General features: G+C 37.3%; 3 protein-coding genes across 3 annotated transcripts; 2 read left to right on the top strand and 1 right to left on the bottom strand.

Moving 5' to 3' along the window:
- Nucleotides 1–126: 126 nt before the first annotated feature.
- LOC146478508 (complex I intermediate-associated protein 30, mitochondrial-like) lies at nt 127–3482 on the top strand. The gene is made up of 3 exons (XM_085112136.1): nt 127–478; nt 1079–1255; nt 2621–3482. The coding sequence occupies exons 1-3, from the start codon at nt 158–160 to the stop codon at nt 2819–2821; spliced, it is 699 nt and encodes a 232-aa protein (XP_084968262.1). The 5' UTR covers nt 127–157; the 3' UTR covers nt 2822–3482.
- Nucleotides 3483–3633: 151 nt separating this feature from the next.
- LOC146478509 (uncharacterized) lies at nt 3634–6200 on the bottom strand. Its single transcript, XM_085112113.1, has one exon. The coding sequence runs from the start codon at nt 5998–6000 to the stop codon at nt 4870–4872; it is 1131 nt and encodes a 376-aa protein (XP_084968239.1). The 5' UTR covers nt 6001–6200; the 3' UTR covers nt 3634–4869.
- A 350-nt stretch (nt 6201–6550) lies between these two features.
- LOC146478510 (multiple coagulation factor deficiency protein 2 homolog) lies at nt 6551–10073 on the top strand. Its single transcript, XM_085112146.1, has 2 exons — nt 6551–6726; nt 9093–10073. Exons 1-2 carry the CDS (start codon nt 6596–6598, stop codon nt 9388–9390), a joined length of 429 nt encoding a protein of 142 aa, XP_084968272.1. The 5' UTR covers nt 6551–6595; the 3' UTR covers nt 9391–10073.
- Nucleotides 10074–13235: the final 3162 nt, after the last annotated feature.

The raw sequence follows: 13235 nt of genomic DNA on the forward strand, positions 1-13235 counted from the left end.
TACCGAAAGCTCCACTTGAAAATCATCTCAAAAAATTTTGGTGCAAGTTTTCAGTGTTCTTTCTCGATCCTTGAAACGTTTGAATTTAATTTCTTGTCGCTTGGTTGGGCTGTGGACAAATGACCGTGGGAACCTCGGTACTAAGCAAGGAAACAAAATGGCGTCTGGAAATGGTATCTTGAGAGGTGTCAAAGGCTTTTTCCAAAAACCGCTAGTTAAAAAGGCCGTAAAGAAGATCTTTCCAGATCCCATGGATAAATTTAAGTTTGAGGATGTTTTGTGGAACTTTAAAAATAAGGAAGCCCTGGCAGAGTGGACTCTGGTTACAGACGATCAGTTTGGTGGTAAGTCGACTGCAGAGTTTGTGCAGAGTCCTGGTGGACGCGCCGTGTTTCGAGGATACATTTCCACTGAATTACCCCGTGCTACTGACGTCAAGTACACTGGAATGTGTTCTATCAGAGCACAGCCAAAATGGGTAAGTGCTTGGCTCCGATAGGAGTAACTGCAGAATACCTCGTCACTGAAGCTCTTTTTTGAAGTGACTATACGGCCACGTAGTGAGAAAGACCACCCTCCCCTCCGTTCATTTTGTAGTCACACACTAAATATGAGGGTTGATCTTTCTCACTGTATAGCCACTATTTTTTGGTAGCCGTGTAGGTGACTAGCCACAATTTTGTGGGGAAGAGCTTCCAAGAGGCAGGATATTCTGCAGTTAAGCCTCCTGATATATGGAGCTTCATCTGTACCTGGCCTTTTGATTTGTCTACCTCTACATACACCCATTGTTCAAAAATCCAACTAAGGAAAACAAGGAAGTAGACTGGCCCGCAGGTAGTGAGCGCTAATCTAGGCAGGCCAGACTTTCAACTATTAAAGAATGAAATTATTACCGGTATTATTATTGTTATGCACACTAAAACTATCTGTATGCACAGTATAAGAAAGCACCACAGGGCGCGTAGCGTAACCTGTGAGCCAAGCGAAACTTAAAATATTAATAAAATATTATTAAAATTATTATTATTATATTTATTATAATCAATAATTTTATTATACTTTTTTTGCAATTTAGGATTGGAAGGGAGATGTGATGTCAAATGAAATATCAGACTTTGATGGCATTCAAATGAGAATACGAGGAGATGGAAGGACCTATGCCTTCAATATTCAACCTCAGACCATCAGAGAGGATGATATCCACCAGACCTTTATTCACACAAGAGGCGGTCCACTATGGGAAATAGTGCGGGTAATGACACAGATGATTGAACCTCACTGGATATATTTTTTCAGTAGAAGGCTTAAAAGTAGGAATTAGTTTTAAGTACTTTTCTTTAAAATGTAAGCAACCTACACAAAAAAAAAAGAACTGATGATGGAAGGATTTCCTTTTGTTTATCTCCTGTAAATGCTTTGCTTAAGTTGATTCAGTTTTGAGCAAGAAGTAATAGGCACATTCTTCGTGTTAAAGCATTCGGTTCAAAAACTAAATGCAGAACTTGAAGTTCTTACTTGATAACCAGGCTCAGTGCCAGCATAGAGCTTATTTTAGTGAAGCAATTTTGATTAAACAAGCATAAAACCTATCAATAATTTATTATTATAATAATAATTGTTATTCTTATTATTGTTGTTGTTATTAAGAAGTTATTTATTAATAAAAACATTACAAGTTGTAACTATAAAAATCTGTTCATATTGAGAATTTTATTGTAAAAAACAGGAAAAATCGAAATGTTTTGACGTTTACTAAATGTCACTATCAAGTCAAAATGCAAAATAAAAGTAAGTCTATAAAATACTAATAAAACAATGGATAATTAAGAGGAAAGGAATGTTCCATTAAACAAAGAGTTTATCACGAATGGAGTCAGTCTGCGTGTTCAACTTCCACGTGCAAGGGCATGTACTGTCCTATTACTTAGGCATGATCTGTGTACTGTCCTGTTAATACTCAAATCATGGCTGTTGATAACAGTTGCAATGGATGATAAGATTCTACTCAGTTTGCAGCAAAGAAAGCTTAAAGAATTTCTTCTCTCTAGGTATTAACTTCTGTAAGGCTGTATTTCTCAACTAACTTACTTAATATGTGTGTGCGTGTGTGTGTGTACGTGTGCGCGGTCAAAGTTAATTATCATAAGTCCATATTGTAATTCTAATATAAGATAGCTATTTTTTAAAAGTGAGGAAGCCTGACTTTATAAGCCTCGTGGTTTCTTTCAGGTTTTCTCGCCATTTATTTTCTTTCGTCAATTTTCATCACTTTTTTTCCATCTGTAATTGTTGTATGTGGCAAAATAAATATTGTATTGTATTGTACATATAAATTATGCCAGAATGTGTGTTAATTACACAATGTAGTATTACAATGCAACCAGGAGATGTTTTATGCAATATAGACCTTTGTCATGTGGGGTCATGTTGAGTCTCAGAGGAATAAAAAGTTTTGTTTTTGCATGGCAAGCCTCGCTCAGAAGCGAATTCAGTACAAGGCTTGCCACGTTAAAACAATGCTTTTTTTTCTCCTGAGACTCAACATGGCTGCCGAGTAACAAAGGTCTATGGTAATAACAGACTTAACTGATCTTTTGTTCTATAACTATGTCCATAGATACCCTTTACCAAGTTCATCCTAACCAATGCAGGATACTTACAAGATCATCAGATGGATTTTCCAAGAATACGAACTGTCGGCTTCACTCTAGCAGATCACAACACAGGACCATTTCACCTGGAAATTGACTACATCAAGATGGTGATGTTCATGTACCAACCCAAACATTTCAGATATCATTACAACAGAAACGTTTGATTTCATTCTCAAGACTGATGTTGTTTTAACATCCCAGAAACTGGCTCAGTTCCATTTGAGGAACAAAATTTTATCTCCGAGAATTGACTGAGACCCTTATAACAGGAATGTCCTGAAAATTGACATGTTGTTCCAGGAAGTATCCCTGTCTCTCCCAGGGAAGGGCTTTTGGTTTGGAACCTCAACTGCTCAGGAAATTCCAATTTATCCCTTGGTTAAAAACTGTGTTTATTGATAGACACCCTCCCTGCAGCTCAGAATTTCCAATGCCTCTCAAAGCAGGGGGCATGAACATTTTCTGGAACCACAGATGGTATTTTTGCGTGATGCAAAAAGGAAATGATGTGGTTTTTTTGGTGGACAGGCTGCATTTTCAATCATTTGCCCAACACAAAAATAGGAGGTTGTTTTTTGTCAGCTTCCCTCGACCCCAACCCCAAGGTCCTCATGAAATTCAAAATGGCGGGTGGCAAAGGCCCTGGTAGGTGCTGCCAAATACTCCATAAGTTGTCTTCGCTACATTTTTTCTTGTATCAAATATGGCTATTTACCATCTTTGGACCCAGAAAAAAAGTTAGTATAGACAAAAATTAAGTGTGTGAAAGTTTCAGAGTATCATTTGCTTTAGGTTTGCTAGCTCGTTAAATACTATATCCCTCAATGGTAGTGATTTTCTTTGTTTGCTCTTCATTATTTTAGAAGTAATATATCAAACACAAGCAAGAGTGTTTTATCCAATTTCCAAACACCAAGAAGAGAAGAGACCCTGTTTTCAAAGTGTTTGAAATCGAATGAAACACTCTTTTGAGTTTTTGATATAGCTTTTCTCAAACTCATTAATAATTCATCTAGAGAAAACAAAGAAAATCACTACCGTGACCATGGTTTGGATATATGTGATCCTAATTACCATAAAATTTTGCCAACTTTAGCCTTGAATTTCTGTAAGAACTATCGATCATTTGAGAAGCCATATCAAACACTCGAAAGTGTGTTTCATCAGATATCCAAACACCTCAAAGTTGTTGAAAAAAACTCGGCTGCGCCTCGGTTTTTCAACCAACTTCTCAGTGTTTGGATATCTGATGAAACACTTTCTGGTGTTTGATATATTACCTCAAACCATCAATAATTATTCACGAAATTAAAAGCAAAAGTTCACCAAATTTTATGATAATTAAAATCACTTTTCCAAACCTCCTTCAAGGTAGTGATTTCCTTTGTTTTCTCCTCTTCAACTATTAATGATTTGAGAAGGGGAAAGAGAAAGAAAGATTATACTTTAGACTTACATTTATGCTCTTCTCAATTTCCATGCGCCTCCAATTTACACTGTTAAAGCCTCTCCTTGGCTTTCATAACGATTCCCTTCTATTCCAAGGTTTTCAACAGAATTTAAACATAATATTCCCATCATATTATTTTTCAACTCAATCAATGAGACAAAGTGGTTTTAAAAATTTCTTTGAGTAAAATTATATGTATAAAAATAAAACAAGAATATTTACATTCAAAACAAGTGTCTCCTTGTCAATACGTGTAAACGATAAGGTAATTCTTTTGAATATGTGCAAGAAAAACTAGCTATTGCAAAATAAAATAAAAATGTCACACTTTTTTCTCAATGTGGATGAGATGCGCTTTTAAAGTAAAGTTCCTAACTTGGAAACTAGGTATGACAATTTCTGGATAAAATAACAAATTAAATTAAAATTTGATTCTACATTTACATCTATGTTATCATCTTTACATAAAGGTCAAAAACAAAATTATATACATTTGGATAAAATTTATGAAATACATTGTCCCAATGGGACAGAATAGATCTAAATATTCTCTGAAAAAAAAAACCTGGTAAAAGATTTATGAAGTCATGATGTGTCTTGTTTTTCGTCTTTTGCGGTTCCTTTAACTTGACGTTGTTTTCTGAATTAACGGGTTGAACAGAATGTTGCCATAGTGACTAATTATCAGAACACTTTAACAAATTTATGGTACAAAGTTGAAATGGCTGAAGGACAGCTTCATGGTGATCATCATGACGTCATTCATCTTGACCTTGGGTACAAAGTCATACAATGCTTTGAAAGGCTCACAGGCTTACAACCTTTGCTTCGCTTTATAAGCTGTCTACAGCAGCTCCATCCCTTGTTCACCACGTACTCTCCAGGGTGTCGAGTTACAATGCAAGTTCTGGTCTTCAAGGCTGCCCGGGGAAGAAACAACTGGCACCTGTTGCATCGGACTTCCTCAAGTTGCCTGGTCAGTGTACGCACGCATTGAGTTAGGTTTTTTATCCTGTCCTCGTTGACACGCATTTTTTCATGAACGTGCGCGGAATCTTGAAGCGTGCGTCGGTAGACCTCGCGAAACGTGGATTGCTGCAGTGAGTTAAACAGTGGCGGCTTCTTGTCAAGCGCCCATTCCAAATCTGCAATTCTAGTTTTCTCGAAGCATTTGTGGTCAGTCAAAAGACGAGTTGATTCAGGAAAATTGCTCTCTAGGTCTTCCTCTTCGTTCCAGAGAACGACAATTCTAAGCTTATCCCCGTCACTGAAAGCGTTGTTTTTTGTTCCAAGTTCGAGAATGGACGCCACGAACTCTGAATCAACGATGCTCCGTCTAAATAGTGGAGAAAAGGCCAAAACTTTCCACCTGGTGGCAAAATGCTCAGCCGCTTTTGTTAGCAATTCCACCACACCCAGGAAATTTGCATTTTGAATCGTATTGAAGATTTCAGTCGGTGTAAAAAGTGCGCCATCGGCAATGCCCGAATACAAAAAGTGCAAAATGGGTTCAATGTTTCCTGGGGCTGGTAGGTGAACGGAAATCACGTCCATGGTGGTTTCTCGGTAGCCGCCATTGAATAGGGCTCTGAAGTAGTGACTCCTGAGGACAAGGTACTCTGTGTGACAATAGTAACGCTCGGAATCAAAGCAAATTATCTTGTCGGCGTGTTCAGGTTGATTCACAAACTGCAAGGCTGCTTCGCCGTCGGCAACGTTGAATGTCCTGAGTTCATCTCGTTCTGTGACTACAGCGCGATTTTTAAGCACGTGTACGCTGAGACCGATAGAAGAAAGCTGAGATATTAAACTATTAAGTCCTTCTTTCATTTCATTTACATGCTGACCACAAGGAACGTCTTCTCTTGGTTTCAAATTGTTCAAACCCTCCATCGTAACTCAGTCGACTGAAATGACCGCAAGAAGCTGAAAAGCCTGAGCAAATGAACAAGGCTAGAAATGCAAATTATTTTCCCCTCATGTACTCATACGCGCATTCCAGCAAGCGATCGTCACTAAATTGTGAAAATCCAGCTTTTTGTGTCTCTCATGTGCTAATGATGTGAACTTTGGAATCGTTCACGTTGCTTGTTTGTCGCCACCCTTTCAGATCCTCTCTACTGGCTCTCGGGTTTTGCCTTTCAGGCGGCAGACCAACCCCGTCCACGGGGAATTTCTCCATGTTTAAAATAGCGTTCATTTATAATATTCTTTCGCTTGCAAACTTTCACTATTTATTTATTTATTTATTTATTTATTTATTTATTTATTTATTTATTTATTTATTTATTTATTTATTTATTTATTTATTTATTTATTTATTTATTGCGCTTCCACGAGGAACGGAAAACACAGTGACTGCCTCTGCACGTGTTGCGCGCCTATGAAGCTATCTCCAAGCCGGAAATGGAGTGGGCGCTGAGTGACCCGGCCTCACTTTTGTTTGGAGATTTCAATCACGTTTCGAAGCGAAGAAAAAAAAATCAAAATGTCATCTTGTCGGTGTATCTGTGGACTTCTAGCATTTTGTGCCCTTTTTTATTTTGTTTCTTCCGACGAGGCACATGACGGGAGACATCATAATCCTTTACACGACTCAAAAGTAACTCACGACAAAGAGTAAGTAGCTAGCCTCTGTGACGATCTCCTCCGTCGATCGATAATTTTTAGCTGATCATGCATTCGAACTAATTAATTAGTCTTGAAGTTTAATACTATCAGCATTGACTTTCTTGTTGCCTGCTATTTGATCAGGTTTTTTACTCTAATTTATTTTCTTCCAGTGAAGATTTCTTGATCAGCTTTAATGAAAATCAAGGCTGTGGGCTGCATTTTTTTTTCTTTCATCATGGATGTACTTTTAAAATACACGTGTCCTTCATGTGCTATTTTCAAAGCACTTTAAACAAAAGGACCAATATGTTATATTTTAGCAAATCTTTCTAATTTCGCACAGAATGCTCTACCCGTTATGAGCCATGGTGACAAAAAAATATCTATAACCGGAGTCACAATTGGTTGTGACACTCCACTTAAAATATGACCCTGAGAAATTACGTCTCATCTGCATAGCATGACTACTCCCCCTCCCCCTCCCCCTCTGCCTTCTACAACTTTGCATTTACAGCTCTCCTTTCACTCTGGCTTAGTGAAAATAAACTTTGAAGGGGAGAGGGGGAAAGAAAGAAGGACTGACCATTTCAACATTTGGGACTGAGCATGTTCCTAGGAATCAAGAGAGTTCCCTTTCATACACCATAGGTCTTATCACGGTTTTCGACGCCATTTTGATGAGTAGGCGAACATGCTTGAAATAACAGTGTTTGTATGGAAATCCGATGTTAAATAATTTTCATAAAACATCGCTTCTGAAAAATTCATGAATCGGAAACGTTTGGCACTAGGAAAAGGACTTGGAGGGATGTAGCTGTGCCAGGACGCGTCCAGTTGTGTTTTGAACTTTCCATACATTTGTCTGTAAAGTGAACCAGCCGTGAACTGCTACTAAAAATAGCTCGCAGGAAAAAAATGCAGGGAAATGTATGGAAAGTTCAAAACACGACTGGACGCTTTCCGGCTCTGCTACATCCCTCCAATTCTTTTCTTAAAATCCTTTTCCCAATGCCAAAAGTTTCCAATTCATGAATTTTTCAGAAGCAATGTTTTATGAAAGTTATTTGATATCGGATTTCCATACAAACACTGTTATTTCAAGCCTGTTTGCCTACTCGTCAAAATGGCGTCGAAAACCATGATAAGGCCTATTGTTCCGGTCTTGTACCTGGTTGGGGAGGAGGAGGGTGGGAGGGGGTACTTCCTGTATTTTTTGGCGAGGGTGTGCTTTTGAGTTTTTGAATCCTTGGCCCTTAGTATTCCTCCAATGTATCATGAAACTGAACCAACCCAAGCGAAAGCATTCAAGGTTGCAACCAAAAGTACACCATTACATATCATGTGGGGTTCCAGAAAAAAATCCATACCCACCCGAGGAAGGTCACTGGAAATTCCTGGGGGGAGGGGGGTCTTAAAAGCCAAAATGTTAGAAGAAAAATATGAAGGTAAACTGGAATTTCCCGAGGGAGGGTGAGGAGGGGGGTGCAAAACAAAAAACCTTCCATAGGGGGATATTTTCTAGAACTGTACAATTTCCAATAAAAAAAATCAGTCAAGCATCAGCTCCTATTTTGTGTAGGTTGAATGTGTTTTAAAGAAAAGTAAGAAACATTTCTTGTCATCATCATTATCATCATCATCATCTCAATTAGGTCGGTAAAGGCCAGCTTAAGGCAACACACCAACCACTTACAAAATGTAAATAAAGTAAAAATTACATGCATATTTTCTCAAAACTAAATACAGAGCATGATAACCAGTCTCTATGAAAAAAAATACAGCTTTTCTGGAGCAACTTCAATTTCAAGGGAGAAAATGCACATGCACTGCTCTTGCATAAAACCCTTTAATTGAGATAGCCTTTCCTGAATCATTGCTTTCACTGACACTTCTGATCCAAAATCGGTGTCCGGAAATGGTCCAAGCAGTTTGCGGAAGGTCACTCCCATTGGAGACTCAGAGTTTTGTCTCTGCCCCATACTCGTCACGACGTGACAAATTATACTGTATAAATTCCAAAAATAAACCCCTCGCAATATAAGCCCCCCAAATTCAAACTGCAGAAAAGGTTCCTAGAGTATATAATAATCCCTCCAAATACATGTACATGTATAATTGGGAATTTCCCTCAAATACAAAAATATAAACTAAAGAGATTGATTTCTATGAACTTTGAGCTATGGTATGAACTACAGTATAAACTACCATATAGTGAATTGTAAACTGGAATGGTAATCCATTTTCAATAAAGTCTATTGTTGTTGTGTTTGAAGTTGGCATGTTTGAAGGGATAATGTTGTCATGAATTTCCAGTTAACACCCCAATAATATCCTTTGCACAGCAAATTAATTAAATGTAATCTTTGTTTCAGTCATATAAAGGAGCATCTGAAAGACGAGATAGATCTAAAGGATGAACAGATGTCTGATGAGGATTTGCAATTCCACTACTTCAAACTGCATGATTATGACAACAACAACAAACTGGATGGCATTGAACTCATGAACGCCATGACGCATTACCATGATGAAGAAGCTGAAGAAGGCAAAAGCCACCACTACACAGATGATGAAATGGGGAACATGATTGATCAGATTTTAGAAGAAGACGACCTCAACAAAGATGGCTACATTGACTACCCAGAATTTGTGGCATCACAGAAGTCTTAACGTTTATGAAAACTTATAAGATTATAGATTATTATGCTGCATTATTAACATTGATCCATTTGTCTTTAGTTGGATTTATTGTTTGTTACATGTAAGTTTGCACTAAACTGGAACACCTCAATTTAGACACAACACTTTGACTTACAGGTACTATGAAAATCAAATATCAAGTCAATTTAAATGCTCTAGCCTACGGAGTAGCTGGACAAATATCTTCATGTAAAGGCCTTTAATTTTTTAAATGTTGTTCCTTCTTGTTAACATGATTATAATTCTTTAGTTAGTTAATTGTTATTTCCCTTCACTCAAAATCACCATATTTAATTTGCTTTAAAATAATATAATTTTCTATAAAATGAAAGCCGTTGAGCCACACTTTCACATGGTACTGTGGTCTGTAGTTTTCAGCTTTTGAGTTTAAGTTGTTTTAAACCACTTTTCACCGCCAATTTTGAAAGTCAAAAATATTGAATGGACAATAAGATTTGTAAAACTGAATCAATAATAATAATAACATCCTTGAAAGTACCTTTATCATGCTTTACCTGAATCAAGCCGTTCACATACTTATTTTATCAGTTACTTTTGTACTGAATTTTAAAACAGATGATGACAGATACGAAATTAAAATAAAAATATGTTGCAATATGACCAATAAATAAAAATATCTTGACGTATTGATATTTAGCTATTTAGTACATTGTATGAAGAAAACTGAATTGAATGCAATTCAAGGAGTAAACTTCCCAGCTGCAGAAAAGTTCCCTCTGTCCTATCCTTTGTCTACCCAGGGAGGCCGTACTCCTTGGAATTTTTAGAGGGGGTGTGCGTCTCGGTTCTCCAAACCCTGATCCGTTTCTAGACCAAAATGTTTAAAATCTATATCCACTGGGTGACTAATTGTTATCACCTATAAATTATTGATTTTTGTGTGATAGTATATAATTTCGAATAGACTGCGAGCAGTCTCTCTTCTGCTCAAAAATCCGCGGCAAAGCCGTAAGGAGAAGGCGGGCGCGCGTGACTCGTGCTTCGAATTTCAAGCTTGCTCAGTTGTTCGAGCAAAAGAGAGATTTCTCGTAGTCCAGATTTTGAAACACCGACAGAAGTGCGGATAACTCTAACCCCTAAAATTCGGCTGCTATTGAATCGGAAGGAATTAATGACGAAACTGTGTTAGCTTGCAAAAACGGCCTGAAAACGCTATAAAATACTTTGGAAATAAACGAGACTACATTTTAAGTATTTTCATAAAATTAGTATATTTTGTTTTATTTTATTTTATTTTATTTTATTTTATTTTATTTTATTTTATTTTATTTTATTTTATTTTATTTTATTTTATTTTATTTTATTTTATTTTATTTTATTTTATTTTATTTTATTTTATTTTATTTTATTTTATTTGAACACTTGTTGTCCAAACATTCATGCAACGTACAAGTCATTCGAAGTCAACATGAGAATTCCGCAATATAAGTTTAAAACATTTTTTTCTTTTAAATGTTTTCGATGGGTGTACCTGAAACGATTAAAACCAAATTAGACGAGTTTGGAAATAAACACAATCAATAAAAACTTACAACCTTAATTATTTTGTAATGGCAAGGGGGCCCATGCAAGTGACCCCTTGCCGGTTATATTAATTAGGGAACGTACAAAAAGGGGTTTAATTAAAGGTAGCCCAGCCTTAAACCACTTTCGGTACATGTTACTCATTACAGTAACATGTACGTATTTTAGTTATTGTAACATATAAACATGTTTGTTGTAGTTCTGTGATCCGGCGGCTCGGCGCCATGTAAACTTGGTTGTAGCATAGAAGTATTTATTAATTGAAAAACTGACCTCCTGGTGTTCAGTAAAAGAACATTAAAAGAAACGACCTTTTGAGTACAGTTTGAGAGCTCAGGTAACCCTCCGGCATCACTGAATCACTGAACTGAGTGTTTGTTATTCTTATATTTTTATTCATGGGGTTCAGAACCAGAGTAATGGGCGCCTGGGTTGAACACTTGAACGGTGTGGCCGGGTCTCTTCCCACATGTAGGCCAGCTTTTCATATATTTCTTCACAAAACGCATTGACGTATTTACATGTTTACTAGGGTCACCTGCTAATCTCGTACCCAGATCTCCCACGGTCAGGACATTTCGATACTCCCGAACCGACTGAGATCTGGGTACGAGATTAGTCACCTGCGTAGCCGGTTTTTTTTTTTTTTTTTTTTTTTTCTTTTTTGCATTACTTGGTTGGCCAGGGTCCGATACGGAAACAGCTATGTTTTCACGCGTTTTGCTCAAATGGGGACTAACGGCACAAAAATTTTTTTTTATTATTTTAATTGTCATTTCCCGTGAGACACGTATCATTTTACTTTGACTTCACGATAAAGCCGGCCTTCAAAAAGAAAACTGAAAAACGTAAATCTGTAAATGGTTTGAAACTAGAAGTCATGCCATAAGTACGTAAATAAGAATTGTTATGATCATCTGGGTGAGTGTAGTCCTGAGAAGGGCTGTTTGAGGTGACATTGACTGACGTTTCGACAACCTGAGCGGAAGTCAAGTGACTCACTTGACTCTAAAGATGACTTCCGCTCAGGTTGTCGAAACGTCAGTCCATGTCACCCGAAACAGTCCTTCTCAGGACTACCGACTCACCTGGATGATCCCCTTAACGTACATAAAAAAAAAACGTAAATCTGCTTCCTCCAGACTGGCTCTTCACATTTGACCGAGCGGGAAGGAAAGATCAAGCTTATTGGATTACATTTTCACTATCCCACCAGAGCTTTACTTATCCAATTGATGTGTTCGGAAAAGAGAGGATTCTCTCTTGGTTCGGACAAAGCAGGGCCAAAATTAGCTAGATCCTGTTTTGTTCCTGTTTTGGTTGACAGCTTTCAATTGTTTTTTTTTTCCCACTGAGTGTAATGAGGCTGCGGCAAGGCCGGTTTAAAATGAAATAAAGAAAACTGTAAAACACGGGCTATTTTAACTGAATTCTTTTCATGACCGGAAACCGACTCCATAATCGCGATGAAAAAACTTAAAAATGCAATTTAAAGTGGGCACTGTCAGCACTGGAACGAAAATGTTAAGTCAGCTGTTATGTTGGCAGTGTAGCCTTAATTCGGAGCATTCTGGTTTTTCAATGCAACATATCATCAAAACAGAACAAAAAATCTTTATTATATGCCCTCACGCTAAGGACTGAACACTTTTTAACTAAAGAAAACGAAAAACAAACATATTTAATAGCAATTTTCACGTTGATTTTCACGTTGATCCGGAGAAGGGTGTTATTAAATGTGTGAATGCTGACTGAACGTTTTCCACCGCTAATAGCTCCTCAGTGTTGTTATTTTTATACAACTTTAGGTTTTCTGTTTTAATTTTGTTTTGTTTCTCGCGGCATGCGATGTATGTTTATATGGCTTCATGGTATTTAATTAAATGTTAAATGTTGGGAGTTTGCCGACCAATTGTTATTTGCTTCGTCCAAATATAAGCCCCGGAGCTATTTTTTTCTCCAAATGCGGGGGCTAATTGCCGCAAAGGGCTTAATATTGAATGGAATATTGCTTTTCGTAGTTGTTAAGATTACCAACAAAAAACAGTTTAAAAGGACTTGAAACACAACAGTATCAGATTAAAACAACTCAGTATCCTTAACATTCCATTGGCCGGATCAACGTGGGAAGGATAGATGTTTGCGTCAAAATTTAGGTCGCTCAATTTCGGGTGGGCTTCATGTCGTAGGGGCCTACATTTTTTGTGTTAGGAAAGTGTACATATGTTTAGCATTACCACACGCTAACGGTGAACACCTTTCATTAAAGG

Source organism: Pavona decussata, unplaced genomic scaffold (genome assembly GCF_977016875.1).
Source record: "Pavona decussata unplaced genomic scaffold, jaPavDecu1.1 SCAFFOLD_64, whole genome shotgun sequence".
In the NCBI taxonomy this organism is placed as follows: domain Eukaryota; kingdom Metazoa; phylum Cnidaria; class Anthozoa; order Scleractinia; family Agariciidae; genus Pavona; species Pavona decussata.

Bases quoted from the DNA above. Each gene is read 5' to 3' on its own strand.
- LOC146478508 (XM_085112136.1), top strand. From the start codon at position 158: ATGGCGTCTGGAAATGGTATCTTGAGAGGTGTCAAAGGCTTTTTCCAA. The intron at 479-1,078 runs GTAAGTGCTTGG...TTTGCAATTTAG, and splicing joins TCAGAGCACAGCCAAAATGG to GATTGGAAGGGAGATGTGAT. The intron at 1,256-2,620 runs GTAATGACACAG...CTATGTCCATAG, and splicing joins CACTATGGGAAATAGTGCGG to ATACCCTTTACCAAGTTCAT.
- LOC146478509 (XM_085112113.1), bottom strand. From the start codon at position 6,000: ATGGAGGGTTTGAACAATTTGAAACCAAGAGAAGACGTTCCTTGTGGT.
- LOC146478510 (XM_085112146.1), top strand. From the start codon at position 6,596: ATGTCATCTTGTCGGTGTATCTGTGGACTTCTAGCATTTTGTGCCCTT. The intron at 6,727-9,092 runs GTAAGTAGCTAG...TCTTTGTTTCAG, and splicing joins AAAGTAACTCACGACAAAGA to TCATATAAAGGAGCATCTGA.